The 25,972-nt window shown below is 54.8% G+C and overlaps 1 protein-coding gene across 12 annotated transcripts in view; it reads left to right on the top strand.

The window, feature by feature from the left end:
- Positions 1-25,972, top strand: part of PFKFB3 (6-phosphofructo-2-kinase/fructose-2,6-biphosphatase 3) — a 109,391-nt gene that overhangs the window by 61,423 nt on the left and 21,996 nt on the right. For 3 of the 12 annotated variants that reach the window (XM_008953121.5, XM_003827796.4, XM_034929910.3), the window contains exons 2-14: positions 6,958-7,083; positions 8,555-8,651; positions 9,459-9,525; positions 10,041-10,115; positions 10,470-10,526; positions 12,903-13,027; positions 14,028-14,235; positions 14,745-14,891; positions 15,005-15,109; positions 16,218-16,347; positions 17,319-17,381; positions 17,510-17,574; positions 19,556-19,729. In XM_008953121.5, coding sequence (XP_008951369.3) covers positions 6,958-7,083; positions 8,555-8,651; positions 9,459-9,525; positions 10,041-10,115; positions 10,470-10,526; positions 12,903-13,027; positions 14,028-14,235; positions 14,745-14,891; positions 15,005-15,109; positions 16,218-16,347; positions 17,319-17,381; positions 17,510-17,574; positions 19,556-19,729 — 1,439 coding nt within the window. Of the gene's footprint in view, positions 1-6,957; positions 7,084-8,554; positions 8,652-9,458; positions 9,526-10,040; positions 10,116-10,469; positions 10,527-12,902; positions 13,028-14,027; positions 14,236-14,744; positions 14,892-15,004; positions 15,110-16,217; positions 16,348-17,318; positions 17,382-17,509; positions 17,575-19,555; positions 19,730-21,561; positions 21,585-24,629; positions 24,682-25,972 lie in introns of all 12 variants that reach the window. The other 9 variants (XM_008953120.5, XM_008953118.5, XM_024930298.4 and 6 more) reach the window with 5 other exon arrangements.

The following is a 25,972-nucleotide window of genomic DNA, read 5'->3' on the forward strand; positions in this document are numbered from 1 at the left end:
CACATCTTGCACTGCCCTTAATCCATTTAACCCTGAGTGGACACAGCACATGTTTCAGAGAGCACAGGGTTGGGGGTAAGGTCACAGATCAACAGGATCCCAAGGCAGAAGAATTTTTCTTAGTACAGAACAAAATGAAAAGTCTCCCATGTCTACCTCTTTCTACACAGACACAGCAACCATCCGATTTCTCAATCTTTTCCCCACCTTTCCCCCTTTTCTATTCCACAAAACCGCCATTGTCATCATGGCCCGTTCTCAATGAGCTGTTGGGTACGCCTCCCAGACGGGGTGGTGGCCGGGCAGAGGGGCTCCTCACTTCCCAGTAGGGGCGGCCGGGCAGAGGCGCCCCTCACCTCCCGGACGGGGCGGCTGGCCGGGTGGGGGGGCTGAGCCCCCCACCTCCCTCCCGGACGGGGCGGCTGGCCAGGCGGGGGGCTGACCCCCTACCTCCCTCCAGGACGGGGTGGCTGCCGGGCGGAGACGCTCCTCACATCCCAGACGGGGCGGCGGGGCAGAGACGCTCCCCACATCTCAGACGATGGGCGGCCGGGCAGAGACGCTCCTCACTGCCTAGATGGGATGGTGGCCAGGAAGAGGCGCTCCTCACTTTCCAGACTGGGCAGCCAGGCAGAGGGGCTCCTCACATCCCAGACGATGGGCGGCCAGGCAGAGACACTCCTCACTTCCCAGATGGGGTGGCGGCCGGGCAGAGGCTGCAATCTCGGCACTTTGGGAGGCCAGGGCAGGCGGCTGGGAGGTGGAGGTTGTAGCGAGCCGAGATCACGCCACTGCACCCCAGCCTGGGCACCATTGAGCACTGAGTGAACGAGACTCCGTCTGCAATCCCGGCACCTCGGGAGGTCGAGGCTGGCGGATCACTCGCGGTTAGGAGCTGGAGACCAGCCCGGCCAACACAGCGAAACCCCGTCTCCACCAAAAAAATACGAAAACCAGTCAGGCGTGGCGGCGCTCGCCTGCAATCGCAGGCACTCGGCAGGCTGAGGCAGGAGAATCAGGCAGGGAGGTTGCAGTGAGCCAAGATGGCAGCAGTACAGTCCAGCTTTGGCTCGGCATCAGAGGGAGACCGTGGAAAGAGAGGGAGAGGGAGACCGTGGGGAGAGGGAGAGGGAGAGGGAGCTGGAGCTTAAAAAAATTTTTTCATAGAGATGGGGTCTTGCTATGTTGCTCAGGCTGGTCTCAAACTCCTGGCCTCAAGTGATCCTCCCACCTTGGCCTCCCAAAGTGCTGAGGTTACAGGCATGTGCCACCATTCCCAGCCTCCCTGAGGTTTACTGCTGAGGAGGGTGTCTAGGACGCTGCTTTTTATAGACAAAGAACAGTAAAACAACAAAACAAAAATTACTATATCAATAAGCTGCATTATATTCTTGCCTTGGAGGCACCTTAACGGGATGCCCTGTTGCTACATCAGCATGGTGGTAAATGCTTCTTACAAAACCTGTAGCTTCCTTTGCATGCATCCTGTAACTCCTGCTGACTTACTGAATTTGTGAGTCAGCATAATGGTCAAGAAGTACCTTTTTGACTGGCAAGGTCTAGCTTTCCTTTCTGTTCATCATCACTAAAATTCAAGAGCCTCTGTGTTCTGAGGGATCCTGGGTACCGGGCTGAGTCCTAAGATGGTGCTTGGGACTTGGCATTACATCAGAAGTTGCCATGATCAGTGGAGCAAAGGAGGGGGTATTAGTACTGGTCAGGCCAGTGCAGGATTGTAAGCAACAGGTAAAAGACAGCCTTTTAAAGCACCAAACTTTCTTTTTTGAGACAGGGTCTCACTGTCACCCAGGCTGGAGTGCAATGGTGCAATCACGTCTCATTGAAGCCTTGAACTCCTGGGCTCAAGCAATCCTGCCTCAGCCTCCTGAGCAGCTGGGACTAGGGGCATGTGCTACTGCGCCCAGCTAATTTTTACGAATATTTTTGTACAAACAGGGTCTCTCTATGTTGCCCAAGCTGGTCTCGAATTCCTGGCCTCAAGCAATGCCCCCTTGGCCTCCCAAAGTGCTGGGATTACAGGTGTAAGCCAGTGTACCTGGCCTTTTTTTTTTTTTTCTTTTTGCCTCTTAAAAACAGTGGAATGAGACAAACTGCCAGCTTGTCTTTGCTCAGGATTTGGACACCACAGGAAATTGAGTCTGAAGAAAGGTTGATGTGGCCTCAAATACGGATAGAAAGACTTTCATCTCAGTAGCGAGTTACGCCGGCTGCTGGTGTTCTAGCTTAAGGAAGCTGGGTGGGTAATGTCCTAGAGAAATCCCTGCCTTATCCCTGGGTAGCCCCTACAGTTTATTTTCTGGGGATGCATTCTGTGTTAGGGTTTGAGTCAGTGGGGGATACAGGCTGTGCGGGCTGCTGCCTGTCTGTCTGTGCATTGCACACCATCGGAGAGGTTAGTAACTTAATCTAGCCGGGAGAGCAGGAGTAGGAACCCGGGGGTGCCAGCCTCTCACTGTCCAGGTGGGGGATTCACCATCCATCTGGCTGCTGCTTTCCATAACTGGCTCCTTGTGTCACTGTATCCCACGGCTGAGTGTTCACCAGCTAGCCTTCAGTTTTCTTTTGGCTTCCTGTGTACATTTGCCTGCAGGGAACGGGCCCCAGTAGGCAGTCTCCGTTGTACACTAATGGTACTGCGGGCTTGTAGACAGCCAGGGCTTAGCCCAAAGGCACTACTCAGCCACACTGACCCTGTATCCCCCAAGTAGCCTCTGTCTCACGGGTACCCAGTGCATGTACCTGGTGCATGTGCCCCGTGAGCGAGCGTGTCATGAACGTGGCAACCTTGCAGAATTGAAGTTCCGTGCCTGGGACTTGGTGACTTTCTGGGAGGACTTACCCACGTGGCCATGGTTGTAACCATGACAACACTTTGAGCTCGAGTCCCCCAGATTCAATTCGGGTGTTTAGTCTGTTACCCAGGATCTTTACACAGTTGTTCCTTCCCCTGTAACATGGTGACATCTGTGTTCCCCCAGGCATGTTTCAGTTGACCTCTAAAGTCCACATCTAAACACATTTAAGTTTCACAACTTTCAAAAACTTTGGGTGTGTGAAAAAGAAGTTAAAATATTGAACATTTACATAAAATGAAATGAGACACAAATACTCTTTGGAAAATCTTGTGTTAAACTCAATAATTTTTTTTTTTTTTTTGAGACAGAGTTTTGCTCTGTTGCCCAGGCTGGAGTGCATTGGTACAATCTCGGCTCACTGCAACCTCTGCCTCCCAGGTTCAAGCGATTCTCCTACCTCAGCAGATGGGATTACAGGTGCCTGCTACCACACCTGGCTAATTTTTGTATTTTTAGTATAGACGGGGTTTTGCCATGTTGACCAGGCTGGTTTCGAACTCCTGACCTCAGGTGGTCTGCCCTCCTCTGCCGCCCAAAGTTCTGGGAGACCATGCCCAGCCAATACTTACCTTTTCTTTTTTTTTTTTTTTTTTTGAGACGGTGTCTCACTCTGTCACCCAGACTGGAGTGCAGTGGCGTGACCTTGGCTCACTGCAAGCTGCGCCTCCCAGGTTCACGCCATTCTCCTGGCTTAGCCTCCTGAGTAGCTGGGACTACAGGTGCCTGCCATCATGCCTGGCTAATTTTTTTGTATTTTTTAGTAGAGATGGGGTTTCACTGTGGTCTCGATCTCCTGACCTCGTGATCCGCCCGCCTCAGCCTCCCAAAGTGCTGGGATTACAGGCGTGAGCCACCGTGCCCGGCCTAATACTTATCTTTTCTAATCACTGTGCCTTGCCAGGGGGGGTGATGAGGCGGGTGGGGGGTGTCTCTTTTTTGGTAGTAAAAAGGCCCATTGAGAAGAGAAGAAGAAACTGAGGGTCACAGAATTAGAAACATGAGATGTGCTGTGAGTTTTTAAAAGGGGCTGAGGTTGGAGAATAAGACAAAAAGATTTAGTAAGGATTTGTGATTACCCCATCTGTCCAAGACAGTGGTGGGTGTCTGAAGGGAGGGACAGGTGCAAACACCTCAGGCGCCCCTCTCTTTGTTTTTTTTGTTTTGGTTTTTTTTTTTTTTTTTTTTTGAGACGAAGTTTCGCTGTGTCATCCAGGCCGGAGTGCAGTGGCGCTATCTTGGCTCACTGCAAGCTCTGCCTCCCGGGTTCACGCCATTCTCCTGCCTCAGCCTCCCGAGTAGCTGGGACTACAGGCGCCCGCCAACACGGCCGGCTAATTTTTTGTGTTTTTAATAGACGGGGTTTCGCCATGTTAGCCAGGATGGTCTTGATCTCCTGACCTCGTAATCTGCCCACCTTGGCCTCCCAAAGGGCTGGGATTACAGGCCTGAGCCACTGTGCCCGGTGCGCCCCTCTCTTGTTCTGCAGTCAAATGCTCTACCCCTGAGCTATACCCCCAGTTATAGCGCCCCTCTCTTTGAATCTTACTATGCGACAGACCAGTGCATAGGGAGAATGGCTCTGCTTTGCCAAGAACGGACTGGCAGTTTATTTGGGTTTGAAATCCAGTATGACCTTTTGCCCTGTGTATTTACTCTGCTGTCTTTATTGTTGTTATTGTTATTTTCCCTCCCTAAATGTCTACTGCCAGAGGAGATTTGTTCCTATGATTAGTGGGTAGACATAATCCCCTGTTGGATAAATCAGTCAGCCTCTGCTTCCTTGGCCTGGTTCCGACAGAAATATTCTGCGTATGTGCACAGCTGAGAGTATGTGTCTGCGTCTGTCTCTGCATATCCGGGTGCTCTTAGGAGCAGCGGTGCGGTGGGGACACCTGGTAAGACCAGGAGGGACCCTTGGCCTGGGGGAAGGGTCAGTGGATGGGTATTGTTTCCAAGGAGTTGCTGCTACTTTCCTGATATGGCAGCTACAGCTGCCAGAATGACCCTGGGCACAGTGGGGTGTGCCTCACTGGCTTTCGGGGAGGCCACCATCTCTCCGTGTGCCCCTGGGGACACAAGAAAGCCCCTGGGTGCTTGGTGCTTTGTGCTTGTTTGTTCCACTCATGTGCTCAGGATGCCCGGCTCACCCTGGGCAGTGAAAAGCATCTGTTTTCGAGGAACTGTTTGTCCTAGGTCACTGGACATCAAAAGCATGGCAGCCCAGGGCTTTTAGCGTCTCCTCATCTGCTGATAGCCTGTCTATCTCCTTACTCTGCCTGCTGAGAAGGCCACTAATGGTCTCCAAATAGCATGGAGGGGACAAAGGCCCGGCATGCCATGCCTGCCTCCCTGCCCCCGCCTCCAGGCCTAGCGGCAGATCCTGGACATTGACTTCAGTTTGGAGCCCTGCTGGGGGGTCCGGCTTACAGAGGGGCTTCTTTCCTGAGCTGCGGCCCGTCTGAGGGGTGGTGGCTCCTGCAGCCTAAGCCTGCTCAGCTCGGACATCAGGGCCTCTGTCCAGTCTGACATCTGCCTGGTTCTGTGTGCAGCTTTCAGAGGTTTTCCTGCAGGCCGTGTGGGCTGTGTCTGGGAATGATGAGGACAGCCAGGCTAACCACGTGGCAGTGAGTGCTGGGCAGTGCCGCCCAGGCGGGAGCTGGCGGGTATCATCTGGCCCTGGAGCTTGCATGTCGGCAGGATACGGGAGTTGCCTGAGACTCCCAGGGCCAGGCGACAGCCGGGGAGATACTGGGCCCTCAGCTCCCAGAACAGGGGGCTTCTGGCTGCTTTCTGAAAAACCCAGCAAAACCCCCCTTCCTGCTGTTTTGTCTTACTGAGATGCCAAGACCGTCGTGTAGCAGCGGAAGCCAGGAGGGAGCTGGCAGGCAAGAGCATCTCCAGGTTTCCTGGAGACAGTGGTGGAGCCGGCCCCTGGCTGAGGCTTCGTGACCGGCCCTTCCCTCGGCAGGGCCCCAGCATTCATCTGAACCTGGCACCAGAAGAGGGGGTCAGACAGGGCGTGAGAGGCTCAGGGGTGGAGGATTTACCTGTCCACTGGGGTAATTTTAGCATTCTGCCTCCCTGACCTACTTTCATTTGATAAACTCTTTTCTTCTAATTATTTTTTAATTTATTTGTTTGTAGAGGCAGGGTCTTGCTATGTTGCCCAGGCTGGTCTCAAACTCATGGTCTCAAGTGATCCTCTTGCCTCGGCCTCCCAAAGGGCTGGGATTACAGGCATGAACCACCGCGCCTGGCTGTAAACTCCTACTTTTAAAAATTGCCTTTTTAAATATTTTTTTAGAAACGCTGCCCATACCTCTGTGTGGAGGTTTGGATATTGATGGTGGGCCTCTCTGTCTCTTGACCCCTGGGCCCCAGCCCCTGCCCCTCTGTCCCCATGTTGTGTTGGAATCCACCCTCTTGACTCTTAGCCCCACTCTCCCTCGGGAGAGGAATCCTTTCCTCCCACCCGCAGGAGCATTTCCACTTCCACTGTGGTGTTAGTCACTGGTTCCCTGCTAGGTTTAGCGCCCTGGGTATCAGCTCAGGAATTTGGGGTTGGGACTGTCTTTGCCAAGTAGAACCTAAAGGCAGGATTGAGGGACAGGGTGTGGCTGGGGGGCTGTGGCCACTAGGGTTGCCTGGTCCCACTGTGGTACAACGCCAGGGGCTTCAGGATGGGGAGATGAAATGAAAATTTCGATGAATGCTGGGTGTGGTAGCTATGCCTGTAATCCCAGCACTCTGGGAGGATTGTTTGAGACCAGGACTTCGAGACCAGCCTGGGCAACACAGCGAGACCCCATCTCTACAAAGATAAAAAATTAGCCAGGGATGGTGGTGTACACACTTGTAGTCCCAGCTACTGGAGAGGCTAAGGCCGGAGGATTGTTTAAGTCCAGAGGTTTGAGGCTGCAATAATCATGGTGGCCACCGCACTCCCACCTGGGCAACAGAGTGAGACCCTGTCTCAAAAACATTTTTGGTGAAATTCTTCAGTGTTATTGTTGGGTGTGGCCTCTGCTCCTCTTCTCCGGTCACTTGGTTGATGACACACCCTTCTTGCTTGTTTTTCCAGCCTGTGGGCCAAAGCTGACCAACTCCCCCACCGTCATCGTCATGGTGGGCCTCCCCGCCCGGGGCAAGACCTACATCTCCAAGAAGCTGACTCGCTACCTCAACTGGATTGGCGTCCCCACAAAAGGTGAGACTGGGTCTCGAGGCCGGACCCCTGCACGTGCAAAAACTTGACCTTCCATCTCAGTTGCTGGTTTCACAGGCAGGGCCACCCCTGGGCGCCTCTGTCCCCTGGTCGGGGAGTCTGATCCTGCCTCCCATGCAGCTGGGTCCCCCTTCACACTGTGTCTACACCCTTTTTCTTCTGTTGGGGTTTTCTCCTCACTGGCCATTCTCTTTCCCACTCCCCTAAGTCCTGCCCAGACTCAGATTTCACCTCCTTCAAAGCCATCTCCAGCCACCTCAGTCCTTTACATTCCTGTCGCACTCAGTCCTAGCTAACATTCCTCTGCTGATAGCCCTAAGCACTGCCTACTGTAGATCAAGGGTCTTCAACCCCCAGGCTGTGGACTGCTATGTTGGGTGGCCTGTTAGGAACCTGGCTGCAGGAGGTGAGTGGCAGTGAGTGCGCATTCCTGCCTGAGCTCCGCCTCCAGTCTGATCAGTGGTGGCATTAGATTCCCATGGGAGTGAACCCTATTGTGAACTGGGCATGTGAGGGATCTCGGTTGTGTGCTCCTTATGATAATCTAATGCCTGATGATCTGAGGTGGAACAGTTTCATCCCAAAGCCGTACACCCACAACCCCTCCCTGTCCGTGGCAAAATTGTCTTCCACGAAAGTGGTCCCTGGTGCCAAAAAGGATGGGGACCGCTGTTGTGGATGACACATTTAAGAATCTCTGCTTGGCCTTCCCAACTAGATGGGGAACATCTTGTGGATAGGCACTGGGTATTTTTTTTTTCAATTAATTTTATTTGAGATTCGGGTACATGTGCATGTTTGTTACCTGAGCATATTGCATATTGATTGAGGATTGGGCATCTAGTGAACCTGTTACCCAGATAGTGAACATTGTACCCAACTGGTTATTTTTTAACCCTTGCTCATCTCCCACCCTCCCCTCTTTTGAAGGGATGGTTTTTATGTTTACCATCCCCGCTGTGCCCAGCTCAGTGCCCAGGAACCATGGGACACAGGCCCCCCGCCCTGGCCCTGGCGGCTGCACCAGCAGAAGGGTTGACCTAGATCTGGCGGTGGGCATGAGGCCCCACTCGCTTTCTGATACCATTGGTGGAAATGTGTTGTCCCTATTTTTGCTAGACTTGGGGCCTCCCCCCACCCATCCTCACAGTCTCAGTCTCTGGTTTAGGATATTGTGGGACTGGGATTGTAGACTTGGCTGGAGGGGACAGTGTCGCAGAGCATGCGGCAGGGGCATTGCAGCTGGACTGGGGAAGCCGGGCAGCCTGTGCCCTGCTGTCCTCAGGAGTTGAGGGTAGCGCAGGACTGGGCGCCGGCATTGCTTCCACACCATCTCATTCAAGTCGGTGTGGTTGGCCTGGTGGCTCTTCCTTTGGTCGATCCCGTGGTCCCGGTGTGAGCTGGCCCCTTCCTCCTGCTCGATCATCCAGACTGTTCTCTTTCCCGTCCACAGTGTTCAACGTCGGGGAGTATCGCCGGGAGGCTGTGAAGCAGTACAGCTCCTACAACTTCTTCCGCCCCGACAATGAGGAAGCCATGAAAGTCCGGAAGTAAGGCTGGGCCTCGGGAGTAAGGCAGGGCTGCAGGAGTAAGGCTGGGCCGCGGGCGTAGGGCTGGGCTGCAGGAGTAAGGCTGGGCCGCGGGCGTAGGGCTGGGCTGTGGGAATAAGGCTGGGCTGCGGGGCTGCGGGTGTAAGGCTGGGCTGCGGGCTTGGGCTTGCTTTGTTCTGAGCCAGGCTCTGTAGGAGGCAGAGAAAGCCGGCCTGCAGGTGGGTCCTGCTGGTGGCTTCAGGGCTGTGCAGTGTGGGAACAAGGTTGCTGCTCTCATCTGTTCCCTGAGGGTCTCACTGAGCTGACCCTCACTGGGACAGAGCCGCAGAAGCACCCTCACTGAGAATTAGCAAGTCCTGTTCATCGGGAGTGTCTGTTTATGTTTGGAAAGGATTTCTTGTTAAGTGCGAGTTGATTGTGAAACCCTAGTGCAAGGGTGTTCGGCCCCGGCTGTATGCTGGAGTCTCCTGGGGGATGCTAAAACCCCTAATGCCAGGCCCCACCCCAGACCAGTTAGCGCAACTCTGTGGGTGACTCTGGGCAGCCATTTCTTAGCAGCTCCCCAGGAGTGGTTCCCGCGTGCAGCCCGGTGCGAGCACCGCCTCCCGAGGGTTCCTGAGGCCACCCGTGTGGGGCCCCAGGTTGGAAGCCTCTGGGCCTGAGGGGTGCTGGCCAGCCTGCCCAGCGCTAAGCAGTGTAGAATGGAACCACCAGTTACTCTGCTGGTCGGGGTGCGTCGGGAGTTGCTTGGGCTGCCCCAGCGGATGCACCGGCGCTGACATTCGGGCAATGTCTTGTGCATTCCAGGCAATGTGCCTTAGCTGCCTTGAGAGATGTCAAAAGCTACCTGGCGAAAGAAGGGGGACAAATTGCGGTAAGTCCAGGCAATGTAGCCGGCTCGGTGTCCAGTCCCACCCATGAGGGTGTCCTCACCGGCATGGGGTGTACCGAGACCTGTGCCTCTGGCCCTGAGGGTGGAGGAAAGCAGGGGGCCAGGGCAGCCCAATGGCTCAGGAAGGCGGATGTGGGGTGGACTCAGGGACCCACCCCCTCTGTGGCCAGTCCCACACCTCCAGGGCGGGCAGGACTCAAGTTACCCACAGGACCACTGGCCCTTCCTTGTACACTGTCCCATTGCACATTACTGTTTTGCTTGTTTGCTTTTGGGGTGTTTCCCCCACGCTACCACCCCTGAGTGCTGTTGGTAGCTGGGGGAGGCCTGCCTCCTAAGCACGCCCTGGAGAGGACTGTGGGCAGGCACAAGCTCCCCTGAAGCACTTTTGGGGCTTATTCCTGGAGATGATGGGTCTGGCATCTTTGCTGTTCTGGTAAACGTTGTTAAACTCAAACTTAGAGTTTTTCTTCCTGGCCCTTTGCTCTCCATATCAGGTTTTCGATGCCACCAATACTACTAGAGAGAGGAGACACATGATCCTTCATTTTGCCAAAGAAAATGACTTTAAGGTGAGCCGAGCGTCTTGTGTTGTGCTAGAGGGCTCGGGAGAGAGGAAAAGGCCTCAGGAAGCGGCCTGAGTCCTGCTTGGTCCTTCCCCTCCTGCTGCCCATGTTCCTTAGTCCTGCTCGGTCCCTCCCCTCCTGCTGCCCATGTTTTGTGGCCTTAAATTTGGGCCTTTGTGTGGTAGGGCTCTTGGGGGCCGTGGGGCGTTCCAGAGGCTGCAGTGAGGAGGTGGGCTTTCCTGTCTTTGGGAGTTGGTGGGTGGCGTGCTTCCGCCTTGTCCGGGTGATGACATCGCAGTGATGGCAAGGTTGATCCTTCGTGGTGTTTGTTTTCTAACATCCCCACCTCACTTCCACCAGGCGTTTTTCATCGAGTCGGTGTGCGACGACCCTACAGTTGTGGCCTCCAATATCATGGTAAGACAGCCGGGAGCCCCGTGCTTCTGTGGCAGCGTAGACCACAAGGGCATTTGCAGTCTGAGGAAGTGGGGGACCGGGTCCGGCTCAGAAGCGCAGCTGAGCCCTTAGGATGAGCAGCCCCCAGCTGGCTGTTGATTGGGAGGTCAGACCTACAGAGCGGTTTTTAACCCAGAGGCCTGTCCTGTGAGGGACTAGCTCCATGCAGGGCAGTGGGCAGGCTTGGATGGGACGTAGGAAATAATTCAGGGAGACAGGATTAGTTTCTGTTGGTGGCAGGAGCCTGACAGCTAGTGGTGATGGAGCTGCTGGGGCAGAGGGCAGCTCACTGCCCCTAATGGGACAGGTGGCAGCAAGTGGATCACTTGCTGTGACAGCTCCGGGAGGTAAGAATGCTTGGGCATTGGCAAAAGTCCATAGGGCTCAGCAGCCTCCTGAGTTTGGGAGGTAAGACTCTCCTCCTGCTGATGCATCTCGTGAACCTGCCACAAACCCTCCTGTCTGTGCTGTGCAGGGGAGCTTGCCCAGATAAATTGAGGGCACTTGGCATCATAACTTGATGAATTTCTCCAGTGTTACCACTTGATAGCAATATATATAAACAGGAATGGTTACTATGGAGACTTACTACAAGCTGCCACCCTGTGTTGGAGATAATTTCCTCTTCAGCTTAAACATACCAGAATATGACAATTCTATAAAGAAAAGCAGTTCTGAAAACTTAACACTGGGACGCTGTGGTGCTGGCATCTTTGCACCTTGCGAGGGGATGCTAAGCATGTGTTAGCCCCTGTATCTTCCCCAAGGTGGTGGAAGGATTTCTAGATATCTTTAGGAAATGAATTCCTGTTTCAGGAAGGGCTATTTGAATTGTGAAAAGTCAGTTTAGATTTGTCCAGTGGGAGCAGGAGGCTCAGAGTATGAGGGTTTGCCACCTTTCTTTGGCTGGGCACTCCTTGTTCCCCTTGGTAGACAGCAGGGTGCAGCTGTGAAGTCATTTTTCCCAGTGAGTGGTCACCAATGTGCTTAGCAAGGAGTTTAGCATTTGTCTGGTTGTCCACTAGCAGATAGTCATTTGCCCCAACCCACCATGTTCAGAAATCTCTTTCTGATGAAATCTCAAAGCAGCTTGGTAGAGCCAGGCATTTGTGAACTTAGATTTTTTTTTTTTTAATTGTGGTAAAATATACATAATGTAAAATTTACCATCTTAATCATTTTTATTATTTATTTATTTATTTATTTATTTATTGAAACGGACTCTCCTTCTGTTGCCCAGGCTGGAATGCAGTGACACGGTCTTGGCTCACTGCAACCTCTGCCTCCCGGGTTCAAGCGATTCTCCTGCCTCAGCCTCCCGAATAGCTGGGATTACAGGTGTGCGCCACCACGCCCAGCCAATTTTTTTTGTATTTTTACAGGAGACGGGGGTTTCACTGTGTTGGCCAGGCTGGTCTCAAACTCCTGACCTCAAGTGATCTGCTTGCCTTGGCCTCCCAAAGTGCTGGGATTACAGGCATGAGCCACTGCATCCGGCCATTTTAGCTATTTTTTAGGTGTGCAGTACAGCAGCAAATTATATTCCCATTGTTGGGCAACCGCCACACTCTATCCGCAGGACTTTCTCATCTTCCCTGGCTGAAACTCTGTGCCAGGACACAGGCACAACTCCCCATTGACTCGATCTTTGAAGAGTGGCTGCCTCTCAGTGACGGCAGTGGTTGATGAGAATAAGAGCCCAGGCATTCAGAAATGCTGAGTTTCTCTAAAATCCACCTGGTTTCTGGGGCCTGTGCCACTGTGGGTGTTGGTAGACCTGTGTTGTTGCCTAGGAGAGCGAGCCCTGCAAAGGAGCCGGCACAGCCCTAGTTGGAGAAGCAGTTAACCACGGACTGGTCACACTGGGGCTGCCTCAGGCAGTGGGGGGTGGAGGAGAAACCACACAAGGCCAGAGGCATCTCTGGGAACTCCTGAGCATACCTTAGAACCAGCAGCCTCCTCCCGGCACGGGGAGCATTGCGGATCCTCACGTGGAGCTCGGTTGAGTTCAGCACCAGGCTGTCTGGCGGTGACTCGGGCACGGGACAGATCCTGACTTGCTGGAGCATTCAGAGGTGTTCATTATGGAATCCCTGTGGGTTTCCTGTCTCTGTCCTTCCGGCTTCAGTTCTCCATCTCCCCAGGGAATCCTCCCCATGTAACATCAGGCTGTGACTCAGCCCCCAGCATCTTTCTCCCTTTCTCTTACACGCTGGGCCGGATAATCTTTATACTGAGCCTTCTGTGCGCTCCCCTTTTGAAAGCCCCAAATCCTGCTTAATCTCAGCAGAAAGCCTTCCAGCGTGATTTATCAGCCACCCCTTTGTGGTGTTGCAGGAAGTTAAAATCTCCAGCCCGGATTACAAAGACTGCAACTCGGCGGAAGCCATGGACGACTTCATGAAGAGGATCAGTTGCTATGAAGCCAGCTACCAGCCCCTCGACCCCGACAAATGCGACAGGTGATTCCCGTGGCTGGCCGTCTCTGCAAGACCCACATGAGGGTTCTTACTGAATTCTTGGTGTTCCCACAAAGGATTTGCTCCTGGATACCTTTAAAAAATTTTTTTAAGACAGTTTTTTTTGTAGAGATGAGGTCTCGCTATGTTGCCCGGGCTGGTCTTGAGCTCCTGGCCTCAGGTGATCCACATACAGCCGCTGGATACCTTTATCAGCTCTCTTTGAAAATATCTTTTAAAAACAATCCTTGATGACAAATCATATTCAGTGGGAATATTTTGAACACTGTGTAGAAGTACAGGAAGTCAACATAGAGTTGAGCCTGATTTTGCTACTGTCCCTCCGATAGTTCCTTTCTTTTTTCTTTCCTTTCTTTCCATTTATTTATTTATTTATTTATTTATTTATTTATTTATTTACTTATTTACTTACTTACTTACTTACTTGCTTGCCTGCTTGCTTAGAGACAGGGTCTCCCTTTGTCTCCCAGGCTGGAGTGCAGTGGCATGATCATAGCTCACTGCAGGTTCAAACTTCTGGGCTCAAGTAATCCTACCGCCTCAGCCTCATGAGTAGCTGGGACTACAGGTGTGGGTGTCCACGCCCAGCTAATTTTTTTTCTTCTTTAGTAGAGATGAGGTCTTGCTATGTTGCCCAGGCTGGTCTTGAACTTCTAGACTCAAGCAATCCTCTTGCCTCGGCCTCCCAAAGTGCTGGGATTACAGGCATGAGCCACTGCACAGGCCCCTTTCTTTTTTTCTCCATTTTCTTTCTTTTTTCTCCCCCTTTTCTGGGAGGCAAGCCAGCCTCACAGCCAGACACCAGCTGTGGGAGTTGTCTCACGCATATGCTCTGCCCCTTAGAAGGATTCAGTCTGTGCCCTGGAGGGGCCTACGGTCCCGCCTTGCTATTCTCTGGGGATCACATCTTCGGAGACGGGCCGGGTGCATCCTGCTGTGGGTGGTGGCCTGAGCTGTGGTTCTCGGTGGGGTCTCTCTGCAGGGACTTGTCGCTGATCAAGGTGATTGACGTGGGCCGGAGGTTCCTGGTGAACCGGGTGCAGGACCACATCCAGAGCCGCATCGTGTACTACCTGATGAACATCCACGTGCAGCCGCGTACCATCTACCTGTGCCGGCACGGCGAGAACGAGCACAACCTCCAGGGCCGCATCGGGGGCGACTCGGGCCTGTCCAGCCGGGGCAAGAAGGTGCGGGGTGTGCTGCCGCATGGGCCGTTCTGGCTGTAGGGTGGTTGCAGGGTCTATAGGGTGGGTGGGGAGCTGTGTGCTGCTGCTGCTGCTGCTGCTTGGTGTGCTTGCTGTGTGTGTTATCTGTGTGTGCGCCTGCGTGTCTCTATGCATATCTGTGTGCATCTCTGTATGGCTCTGTATGTGTGTGTGTCTACGCCTATCCATGTGGCTTTGTGTTCGTGTGTCTTTGTGTTACTTTGTATGTGTTTGTATGTGTGTTTCTGGTGTGTGTATCTCTGTGCATGTGTGTGATGTGTGCGCAGTTGTGCACTAGGAAGGGAAGGGGCAGGAAGAGCTGAGCCTGGTCTCTGGGTAGGGTGTGTGCGGCTGTGGCTGTCCCAGTGGCCTGGGGCCCCCACGGTGTAACCAGGTAGTGCACAGCCCTACGTGGGCTGCCTGCTCCAGCCCTGGCTCTTGGAGGAGCTGCGGGCATCTGGAATCAGTGGTCCCCCTCCACCACCTCTCAGTTTGCCAGTGCTCTGAGCAAGTTCGTGGAGGAGCAGAACCTGAAGGACCTGCGCGTGTGGACCAGCCAGCTGAAGAGCACCATCCAGACGGCCGAGGCGCTGCGGCTGCCCTACGAGCAGTGGAAGGCGCTCAATGAGATCGACGCGGTGAGTCGCGGGAGGCGGGCAGGCAGCCTCATCCTCGGGCATGGGGCGGCTTCCCAAGAGGCCCTAGACACCCCTGTGGTTTGTTCCCCTGAGTGACCACTGGGTCCCCGCAGGGCGTCTGTGAGGAGCTGACCTACGAGGAGATCAGGGACACCTACCCTGAGGAGTATGCGCTGCGGGAGCAGGACAAGTACTATTACCGCTACCCCACTGGGGAGGTGAGCGCAGGCTGGGGCGGGCTGATGGTCCCCAGCACACATGGCCACTGCTGTGCAGGGCTGGGCCACCCTTCCAGGGAGTTCACTTCTGTGTGGGTTCTGGGGGCTCCTACACCCTCCACCTTGGAACTAAGTCCCCCCAAACTGAACCTTCTAACAGCCTGGGGTGAAGTGCATTTTCCCATAAGCAGAAGTGAGATGTGTTTCCCTAGGGACATAGAACTATATGGGAGAGGAGGAAGGTGGTGTGTGAAGGTCCACTGGGCAGGGTGGTGGGCAGGCTGGCAGGAGGGGTGGCTCTATATCCCCTGGGCAGCGTCTGTGCCTCCCCATGCGCGGTGCCCGGGTGGCTGTGGCTGAGGACGCTGCTGCCTCCTCTGCCGATGGGATCCTCCTGGGCCCGGTGTGTCCTCCCTGCCCGTGCCCTGCTGAGCAGTGTCGTGCCTCAGGCCCCTGTAGGCCCACTGTCCTCTGGCCTCAGACTGAGCCTTACACACCGGGGCCCTGGTTAGCACAGCAGAGAGCCCACAGGAGCAGGAGCTTTTTGGTCTTTTTCTAAAGTCACAGCCCTCCTGCTTCTTTTTACATTTTTAAATTGATAGAAAATACACATAACCTAAAATTGACCACTTTCATCACGTTAAAGTTATGATTTAGTGCATGTTAGTGTACTCACAGTGCTGTGCAGCCATCACCACAAATTCCAGGCCTTTCCCTCACTGCACAAAGAAACCCAGACCTGTTAGGAGCTGCTCCCGCCTGCCCGGCCCAGCCCCGGCACCGGCCCGTCTGCTTCCTGCATCTGGATCTGCCTATTCTGGGCATTCCATGTCAGTGGAGTCAGATGCCACACGTGCCTTTTGCGCCCAGTTCTTTCACACAGCATTGAGTTTTCCAGGTTCCCCCGTGTGGGAGCGGAGTGGGGAGGGCTTCACTCTTTTTGTGGCTGAGCAATAGTCCACGTTAAACCCTGCCCCTTCTCAACCACTGCTGATGATGGATGATTGATTTTGCATGGCTCTCTGGCCGGTCTGATGCAGGCTGTGGCCAGCGGCAGAGCCCCTCCCGAGTGCCCTGAGCTCACGTGGGCCCGGCCCTCTGTGCTCAGTCCTACCAGGACCTGGTCCAGCGCCTGGAGCCGGTGATCATGGAGCTGGAGCGGCAGGAGAATGTGCTGGTCATCTGCCACCAGGCCGTCCTGCGCTGCCTGCTTGCCTACTTCCTGGATAAGAGCGCAGGTACCTTGGGCAGGCCGTGGCCCCGGGATGGAGGGAGGAGGGGACTGGCACTCGGAGGGGGGTCAGCCGCAGACCTGCCGTGGCCTGCCCTGTTGGCCGCTGTGCCATGGGGTGTTAGGAGAAGGGCACAGGTGTCAGCTCCCGGCTGCTTCAGGTCCTCTCTGTCCAGCGCTTCCTTGAAGCCCTTGGGAAATGCTGTGGAGCCCAGGTTGATGCCGGGGACTTCATTGCTTCATAAACAGCTCCCTGAGACCCGCCCCTGGCTCCACACATCCCAGGGTCTTGGCTTGGGGTGGGGGCTGCACTTCTCTTCAGTGCCCTCTAAGGAACAAACAGCCCGGAAAACTCTGACAATCCGATTGAAATGTTAAGTCTTAGCATGTCCAGTCCAGTGCAGCTGAATCCCTAGACAGACCTAAATTGTTTGGGAGTGACTTTTTCCCAACTCTAAGTCACCGTGAGGGCGAGTCTTTTGGTTTGGTTTGATGGCACTCTTTGGGCTAAAGTCTTCTTCTGGGGCCACCTGCTGCCCGGGACAGCTTGTGGCTGGGGACAGATGCCCCTGCCCGACAGGGCTTCCGAGGGTCCTTGTTGGGGGGACCGTAAAGGTCTTTCCATGCCTCCCCCACCCTCATGTCTCATTTCTTTTTTTTGAGACAAAGTTTTGCTCTTCTTGCGCAGGCTGCAGTGCAATGCACGCACTCACTGCAACCTCCACCTCCCAGGTTCAAGCGATTCTCCTGCCTCAGCCTCCTGAGTAGCTGGGATTATACGCATGTGCTACCACACCCTGGCTAATTTTGTATTTTTAGTAGAGATGGGGTTTTGCCATGTTGGTCAGGCTGGTCTTGAACTCCTGACCTCAGGTGATCCACCTGCCTCAGCCTCCCAAAGTGCTGGGATTACAGGCGTGAGCCACCACGCCTGGCTGTGTCTCATTTCTAACTGTAGGTGTACAATTTCAATTTCAGAGGAGATGCCCTACCTGAAATGCCCTCTTCACACCGTCCTGAAACTGACGCCTGTCGCTTATGGTGAGTAGCAACCCCTGCCAAGCCCTGTCCCCCTGAAGGTGGCCACAGTAGCTTCTTGTGGCCGTGGGCTGTAAGCGGTGCTGTCCCTTTAACAGCAGCTTCCTCTGCCCCCATCCCACGCCCTCCAGGCTGCCGTGTGGAATCCATCTACCTGAACGTGGAGTCCGTCTGCACACACCGGGAGAGGTCAGAGGTGAGTGGAGGCCCCAAGCCTCATCCTGGCCATCATCACACGATAGCCCTAGTGGGTGATGGGCGCTCAGGAGGCCCCGGGGCCGCTTGCCTGCAGGTGCTGGCCTGTCTGGGGCCATGGGCCTGCTGGCTGCCTTCCTCAGCACCTCTTTGTTCCTGCCTGTCTGTTCTGTGGCTTCTGGGGCCTTCTCATTTTCTTTCTTCCTGTGTCCTCTTCCTCCCATTTCTGCTGAGCTCGAGATATGAATATTAGTGAGGAAGATACATTCTCTCTTTTTTTTTTATTTGAGACAGGGTCTCAGTCTGTTCCCCAGGCTGGAGTGCGGTGGCGCAATCACGGCTCACTGCAGCCTCAACCTCCTGGGTTCAAGTGATCCTCCCGCCTCAGCCTCCCGCGTAGCTGAGACTACAGGTGCGCACCACCATGCCCAGCTAATTTTAATTTATTCATTTTTTTAGAGAATGGGGTCTCACTGTGTTGCCCAGGCTGGTCTTGAACTCCTGGGCTCAAGTGATCCTCCTGCCTTAGTCTCCCAAAGTGCCGGGATAAAGGTGTGAGCCGTTGTGCCCAGCGTCTCTTCTCTTTAACATCAGCATGGCACAGTTCTTGTTGCCTTTCCTTTCTGGCAGCTAAAACCAGTGCTTTCAGTTTCCAGAGTTACTGTTTCAACCAGGATCAGCAGGTCTGCGCCGCCATGTGCCTGTGATCAGGCTCAGAGCCACCGAGAACACGGTGTTGAGAGAGGGGAGGCATGGAGAGCAGAGGCCTGGGGGGTGGCGGGTGGGGAGGCGCTTCAGGAGACCTCGAGGCCTGGCCGTGCAGCTGCTCTCTACCGTGGGGGGAGGCCTGACATTTGGAGGTGGGCCAGGCTGCCTCTGACTGAGTAGAGTGGACCTCTGCTTAGGTGGACGCGTGTTGTGAAAGCGAGTTTGAATTCACCGTGTACAGGCTGCCAAAAGTACAACACTGTGCTAGTACTAGTCAGACCTTTCTCTTAGACCGAGCGTGACTTTCTGTCATGGCGTTCCCGAAACAGGTGACTGTCTAGTCCTAGGAAGCTTGGCCTTCGGATTTTGGCATGAAGGGATGAGGTGTCCGCCCCAGTCGCTGGCAGTTGCCTGGCTGGTGGGCTGACCTGAGAGAGGCTGGGGTCCCTTGGCCGCCTTGGTCCCTGTCACCCCCTCCACTTCGGAATGTGGGTCACCGGATGCTGTCCTGCCTTTAGCCATATGACAACAGCCCTGGTCAGGGAGCCGCTGCCCCCGCTATGGGATTGGGCCTGAGCCAGTCCTGGAGCTCTTCCCTGCAGGGAATGGGGGCAGGGTCATGATGGAGACAGACCCCGGTTCTGAGGCTGAAGGCCCACACCCCATCACGCTGTCTTTCTCATGGGAGGGCTGTGTCTGGTCCTGGCCGCAGAACCTGCTTCCTGCTGCACATTTTCTGCCCCTTTGGTCTCCAGGCTGGTTTTGCAGCCTCCATGCCCCATCCTAAGCCAGGGTGCCCTTTGTGTAGTACAGATGGCTCTTCAGATCCTGCCTCAGGGGTCAGCGGAAGGGAGTCAGCACAGTTGCCTTCCCCTCCCCAGCCTGTGAGCCTCAGGCCCAGCCTCTCCCTCCTAGATGCCCCTCCTCAGCTCTCAAGAGAGGCTGGAAGCAAAGCTCTTTTCTCCGACCTCACGCTCTGCTGTGATTATCATTCTTTCCCTCCTTGCTTTGCAAGCACCGTGTTTGTCTGTGTGGGGAATCCTTTGGTACCATCCGAGGAAGGGGGCATGGGAGGGAATTGCCCCCATTCTTGCTGCCTGGCAGTCACCGCACACTCAGCAGCCCATGGTCCCTGGCCCGTGGTTCCGGCCACTCCCCTCGGTCAGTCTTTTTGCCTCTCTAAAATCCAGGAGCAGAGAAACTTTTTGGGGGCTAATTTTCCTCCCCTTCTTTGTAACTGTCGCCTTTCTCTCTTTTGTCTTTGTCTTGCTTAGGATGCAAAGAAGGGACCTAACCCGCTCATGAGACGCAATAGTGTCACCCCGCTAGCCAGCCCCGAACCCACCAAAAAGCCTCGCATCAACAGCTTTGAGGAGCATGTGGCCTCCACCTCGGCCGCCCTGCCCAGCTGCCTGCCCCCGGAGGTGCCCACGCAGCTGCCTGGACAAGTCAGTGCACTCCCCTTTCCTTCCTGCCTGGGGGACGCATGCCGGGCGTGATGCCGCAGATCTGGGATTGCGTGCGTGTGTGTTTGCAAGAGTGCGTGCGTGGGTGCGTGTGGGTGTGCGTGCGTATGTTGTAGGTGTCTGTGCACGTGTGTTGTGGGGGCATGTGCACACACTCACGTGTTGAGGGAGGACATAGGAAGCACCCTCCGAAGTTAAGATCCTGGGGGCTTTCCTTGCTGGTGACAACCGTGACTGCGTTCGCCTCCTTTCTGAGGATGGGGTCTTTACAGGGCAGAAGCAGGCAGTGCAGAAGGAAGAGTGAGATGTCCAAGACCCGTTCACATTCGTGAATGGTTATTTCTAAAACAAAGAAAGTGGCTACTTTCTCACATAAATAACATGGTTATCCCAGCAGGTAGTAAAAAACCTAATAAACAAATAAGGCCAGGCGCGGTGGCTCACGCCTGTAATCCCAGCGCTTTGGGAGGCCGAGGTGGGCGGATCACCTGAGGACAGGAGTTCCAGACCAGCCTGGCCAACATGGCGAAACCCTGTCTTTACTAAAAATACAGAAATTAGCCAGGTGTGGAGGCGGGCGCCTGTAATCCCAGCTTCTCAGGAGGCTGAGGCAGGAGAATTGCTTGAACCCAGGAGGCGGAGGTTGCAGTGAGCCGAGATGGTGCCACTGTACTCCAGCCTGGGTGACAGAGGGAGACTCCGTCTCAAAAAAAAAAAAAAAAAAACCCCAACCCCATTTCACTTATTTCATTAATTTTGAAGGTTACAGGTTGGAAGATTTTGGTTGTCAGATATTAAGATTTGTTTTCAGAAAACTGTTTGTTTTCAGAAAACTGGTCTTTTCCTTTACAGCCTGGAACCCTTGCAAATATGTGAGATGTAGGAATTTCTGTGCTTAAATTCAGGTACCACCCAAGGGTCTGCCCTACCTCCACCCTCCAGGCCTGCCCCCACAGATCAGCCCAGTGCAGCTTCCGGTCAGGTTTGTTGATGAGCCGGATGCTGGTGCTGGCTCTGAGCATCCTTTTCAGCCTGCCACCTCTTCCCGCCTTTTCCGAGACTTCCTTAGACCTCATGATGTCTGGAATGTGACCTGGGAGATGCTGCAGCCTCCACAGGTCACTTAACCTCTCCAGGCCTCAGTTTTTTCATCCAGGCAATGAGGGAATAATGGCAGTGCAGAAGTCAGATCAGATGAGGGGATTCATGCCCTGCATCAGGCCCAGTGTCGGGCATGTGGTGGGGACGTGTAGACACGGTGAGGTGGCTGTGATTAGCGGAAGCCTGGAGGCCTGGCTTTGGTGGTAGCTCCACACTAACATGAGTGCAGCAATTTAATTGCCCAGATTTCTTCCCCTCCCAGGCCCTCAGTCTCCTTAGCTTTGCACATGATAGGAGCAGGACTGGGAGAGCTCTCATACATATTCCCTTGCAGGTCTCAGATCTGAGGGTTTTTATGAAAAGCCAGCAGAACTGAAATGGTGTCCCTGTGGCATCCGTTCTGATGGAAGTGTGCAGTTGTATTTGGAAGTTCAGAGGCCGCTGCTTTGATGCTTGGGGGGACCAGGCTGGGGAAGGGGGTTGATATCCTGAGCTGCACAGACCTCCGTCGTGGAGGACGCAGTGGCAGGGGCTGCATCCTCCTGTCCGCTTCAGAGCTGCCCCTGGCATTGGGAGGACAGTCCTTCAGGGTGGCCAGGTTCTCAGGGACGTCTGAAGCTGCTGGCTGGCCGGCGTGGGGTTTTGCAGGGCTTCGTCCCTGCAGATTGCGCCCTGCCTCCTGACTGACTTCTCTCTCTGCTTCTCCTCCGCAGCCTTTGCTAGGGCAAGCCTGTCTGTAAGTATCTCTCCGATCATCGCTGCTGCTTGCACTGCTTTCTTCCTGCTTGCTCATTTGGCCTCCTGCCTGTTAAAATATTGAGGATGAGAGCAGTTTTGTGATCCGAGGTCTTCCGTGGGGGAAGGAGGAGATTGGCGTAGGAGTAGGGGGAGAGATTCCTGAATGTTTTTGGAAAAGCGTGCAGGCGGTCATGGTGGCTGCACTACTGTTGGGTGTGTTCCGACACCGCCGCACGACCGCTGGCTTCTCCCCTACCCTCTCAGGGCGGCAGGTCGTGGTTTGTAATGGCCGTGGTTTAGGGCTCGGCATAAATCCACATTTCCTTCTCAGAATCACATCTTGGTGGCGAGCTGCATCTGTGCCAGGTGCCATTAGCCTTAAAGCCCCCTCCTGCCCCAGGAGTGTCCTTTGTTTTGGAAGGAAAACTTACTCAGAGCCTAATCTGTAAACCAAACCTATGGGGAATAGTGGGAGTGTGGTGGGGCCTGAGCTCTGAGCCTCTCCCTCCCCATGAGGACCCCCCACACCCCAAAAGAGCTCCAAGTGGAGACCCTTGGGGATCCGTTTGTCCGGGGTTGGAGCCTGCTCAGCATCATAGTCACGCCCAGGGCTGGGTGCGGCCTCCATCTCTAACCCATGTGGTCACTTCTGCTCCTCCCAGAGCTCTCTGCAGAGTTTCAGGTTCAGCCTTAGCTCTGGCAGCCCCTGGGTAGCTGGGGCTGTGTTCCCACTGCTCTGGGATCCCTTCCCCACCAGGAGCAGAGGCCTTCCTACCACAGAACTTTAATGACAGCCACATGAAGTGTCATCCCCTTGCCCCCCGCAAAAACACACCCGCCCCTTTATTTCCTGTTTGCTCCTTAAGTTACCTTAACTACTTTATGCAGAAACTGGAAAGGTGTGATGAGAAACGCAGCCTGAGATGCTGAAAAGAATGGCTGGGTTTTGGAAATGGGAGAGGTTTGGCATGGCGCTCAGATTTTGGTGGCAAAGGGATGAAGGGCCAGAGGAGGTACCAGTGTCCCCCATGTCCATGTTCCTTAAGACCACCCTGGGAGGTCGGCAGGGCAGTCAGTCCCCCGTTTAATGGTTGAGGGGCTGAGTGACTGGCCCGTGCTTCCAGCAGGTGAGCCGCAGAGCCGGGGCCTGAAAGGCCCCTTGCTTCAGAAAGCCGGCCGCCTCCTCTCTGCGGCTTCTGGGAGTGGGCTGGGTGCCTGTTCCCTGCTGCTGTCCCGAGGCCCCTGCCCTGCAGCCCGCAAGGCGTGGGCAGCTGTTGGACCCTCGTGTACCCCCACAGCCACTCCCTTGCAGCTGCTTCCCACAGCCAGGCTTTGCTTACCTAAGGTGGGCCTGCCCTTAACTTCCAGCTTCTCGGGGCACGCCCTCCATCCTCAGGGCCAGTGTCTGTGATGCGCGGGGCCAGCGTGCAGTGCTTCAGGATCTGGGCTTCAGCTTGTGTGAAACTTTTTGGACTTGGAGCCTGAAGGTTTTACATCTGTGCGTGTCCTGATCCTTCAGACCAGCAGTCCCCGACCTTTTTGGTACCAGGGACCCGTTTCGTGGAAGAGAATTTTCCCCACCATGGCAGGGTGGGGGATGGTTTGGGGATAAAACTGTTCTGCCTCAGATCGTCTGGCATTAGATTCTCTGAAGGAACGCACAGCCTAGATCCCTCGTGTGTGCTCCTCCGAGTCAGGTGGTAATGTTGGCCCGCCCACCGCCCACCTCCTGCTGTGTGGCCCGCCTCTCAATGGGCTATGGACTGGGAACTGGTCCACAGCCCAGGGGTTAGGGACCCCTGCGTTAGACACATGGCCTCATGTTGCCAGGAAAGAAATCTTTCTACCGGGAGGAGCCATTCGGGGATAGCCCCCCACCCGCTAAAGCTGATCTTACCTATCTCCAAGATGAACATAATAGTGCGTTTGCTAGAATCCCTCCTGTTCAGCAAAAATACATCCTATGGACCCATCACACCTGACTCGGGTTGGAATTTCACTCTGGAGTCCCATTGTCCCGTCCATCCTGGGTGCGTGACCCCACATCTAGGATTGTAGCCACATCTGATTCTAGGAGTCCACCTGGGCTCTGTGACCAGAATTTATGATGAAAGTCAGACCAAGCCAGGCCTGCATCTTGGTTCTACTCCTCCTGGCCTCTATCCTTGGCACTCTGGGCAAGTTAAAGCAATTCTAGGACCTCAGCTTCCTCGTCTGTAATATGGAGATAATAACTTTATAAAGTTGTCATAATGAGACTATAGATACAGCACTTAGCATAATATCTGGCCCCTAGGAAGTGCGTGGGGGATGACAGCTGCTGTTGTTATCAGGGAGGAACTTGGTGCCCTGGGCCTGTGGAGACTTCTGGGCTTGCTGGCATTGGGTCAGCCTTTGGATACCCTCCTGTAACCTGAGGGACTTCTTCTCTGGGGCAGCAGGAACACCCAGACTTGGGGAGGGGAAATCCCTGGGGTCTCAAGGCCATGGCCTGAAGTCTTTTTTTTTTTTTGAGACGGAATTCTGCTCTTGTTGCCCAGGCTGGAGTGCAGTGGCGCGATCTTGGCTCACTGCAACCTCCTTCTCCCAGGTTCAAGCGATTCTCCTGCCTCAACCTCCTGAGTAGCTGGGATTACAGGCGCCCGCCACCACGCCCGGCTAATGTTTGTATTTTTAGTAGAGATGGGGTTTCACCATGTTGGCCAGGCTCGTCTCAAACTCCTGACCTCAGGTGATCCACCCGCCTTGGCCTCCCAAAGTGCTGGGATTACAGATGTGAGCCACCACGCCCAGCCTAGAGTCTTCACCCCTGTGATCTTGGTTTCCCAGTAAGATGGGGACGAACGACTGTCCGGACCTGGTGCTCTGGGGTGCCTTCCTGGGGGCTGTGCCGGCTGCTTGGGATCGAGAGATCACCGGGCATTTGTGATGCAACCTTCATTTTTAAAATTTCAAATGCACACTAGAAAATCCTACTAAAGATTTTCTTTTTTTTTTTTCCTTTTCCAACCTGTTTCTTCCTCTTCCCCCCTCTGCTTGAAAGACGAACTGTCTGTCACATTTTCTCAAAGTTTTCTCCTTACTAACTGTGGAAGGTAAATGCCTGGGTGCATGTCCCTCTGTCCCGCACCGCGTCACGGCATCTGGGTCTGTGTGCAGACTGGCCATCGTGCAATGCGGGGCTCATCTGTCTCCATGCCGAGGTTGTTAAGTGCAACACCATTGTCGTGAGGTCCTTTCTAGTCTGTCTCTCACCCCCCACGTGTCCTGAGCTGGGGCCACTGGGTGAAGGACGTGGACATCACCCGGTCTTGCAGGCTCTCCACTGTTATTGTTGCATCGCCATCACCTGTGGGTGCCGGAAGCTGTGGGCTGGTGGTGTTGAGGACAGGTTGGAGCCAGCAGATGCGGAGGGAAATGTCAGCCCTGCTCTGTGATCCCACAGGCCGGCTGGGGCTCTCCCTAGATATGAGGACCCAGGGCTCTCTGAAGAGAATTGCCCCCTCCCAGTGGGCACCCATCACTTCTATCATCCCCCGGCGGGCACCCATCACCCCCCAGCAGGCAGCCATCGTCCCCTGGCAGGCACCTATCACCTCCTGGTGGGCACCCATCACCTCTTGGTGGGCACTCATCACCTCCCAGTGGGCACCCATCACCTCCTGGCGGGCACCCATCACCTCCTGGCGGGCACCCATCACCTCTCGGCGGGCACCCATCACCTCCCAGTGGGCACCCATCACCTGGGTTCCTGAGTCTGGCCCACGCCTGGGCGATAGCTCTGATGCTGCCCAGCCCCGTGACTTTCCTCCCTGTGGATGGCTCCAGCCTTGGACCCCCAGTTCTGTGTGGGTTGGGCATGGGCCACGGTGGCCCTGTGTGCCTGGGCTCTCTCCCACCCTCTTTAGAGCAGTCCAGGTGGAGACACTCAGGACTGGAGAGAATAGTTTTAAACATTGTGTGTTTTCTTGTTTTTTGAGGCGTAGGTGAAGCAGGTCGCGGAAGGAGGCCTACTGTGCAGTGGCTGCAGTCAGTTGTGTTCCTCGCTGATTTTGGAACATGTTTTTTTGGGGGGGTGGGTGGCGGGGGGGTTTGGTACTGGCCAGTGCCTTAGGGGTGGAACTCCCTGCGAGGGCCACTGCGATCAGAAGTGGGGCAGGGCTTTAGCAACAGCCCCCTCTGCCTGGCTCCCCACCTGGGCCTCCCCACCACGTCCAGCCATTCCATGTGTCACCTGTGTTCTGCCTGTCAAGCTGTGTTCCCAGAATCTGGATGCAGGAGCTGGGAGTGTGGCTCTGTTTTGAGCTGAGTCGAGAGGAGGGGCCCTGTGTGTCCTTGGAGGCCCCGGGCTCATCCTCTGCCTGGCTGTGGCCGGTGAGGCTCCGT

Source organism: Pan paniscus, chromosome 8 (genome assembly GCF_029289425.2).
Source record: "Pan paniscus chromosome 8, NHGRI_mPanPan1-v2.0_pri, whole genome shotgun sequence".
NCBI lineage: Eukaryota > Metazoa > Chordata > Mammalia > Primates > Hominidae > Pan > Pan paniscus.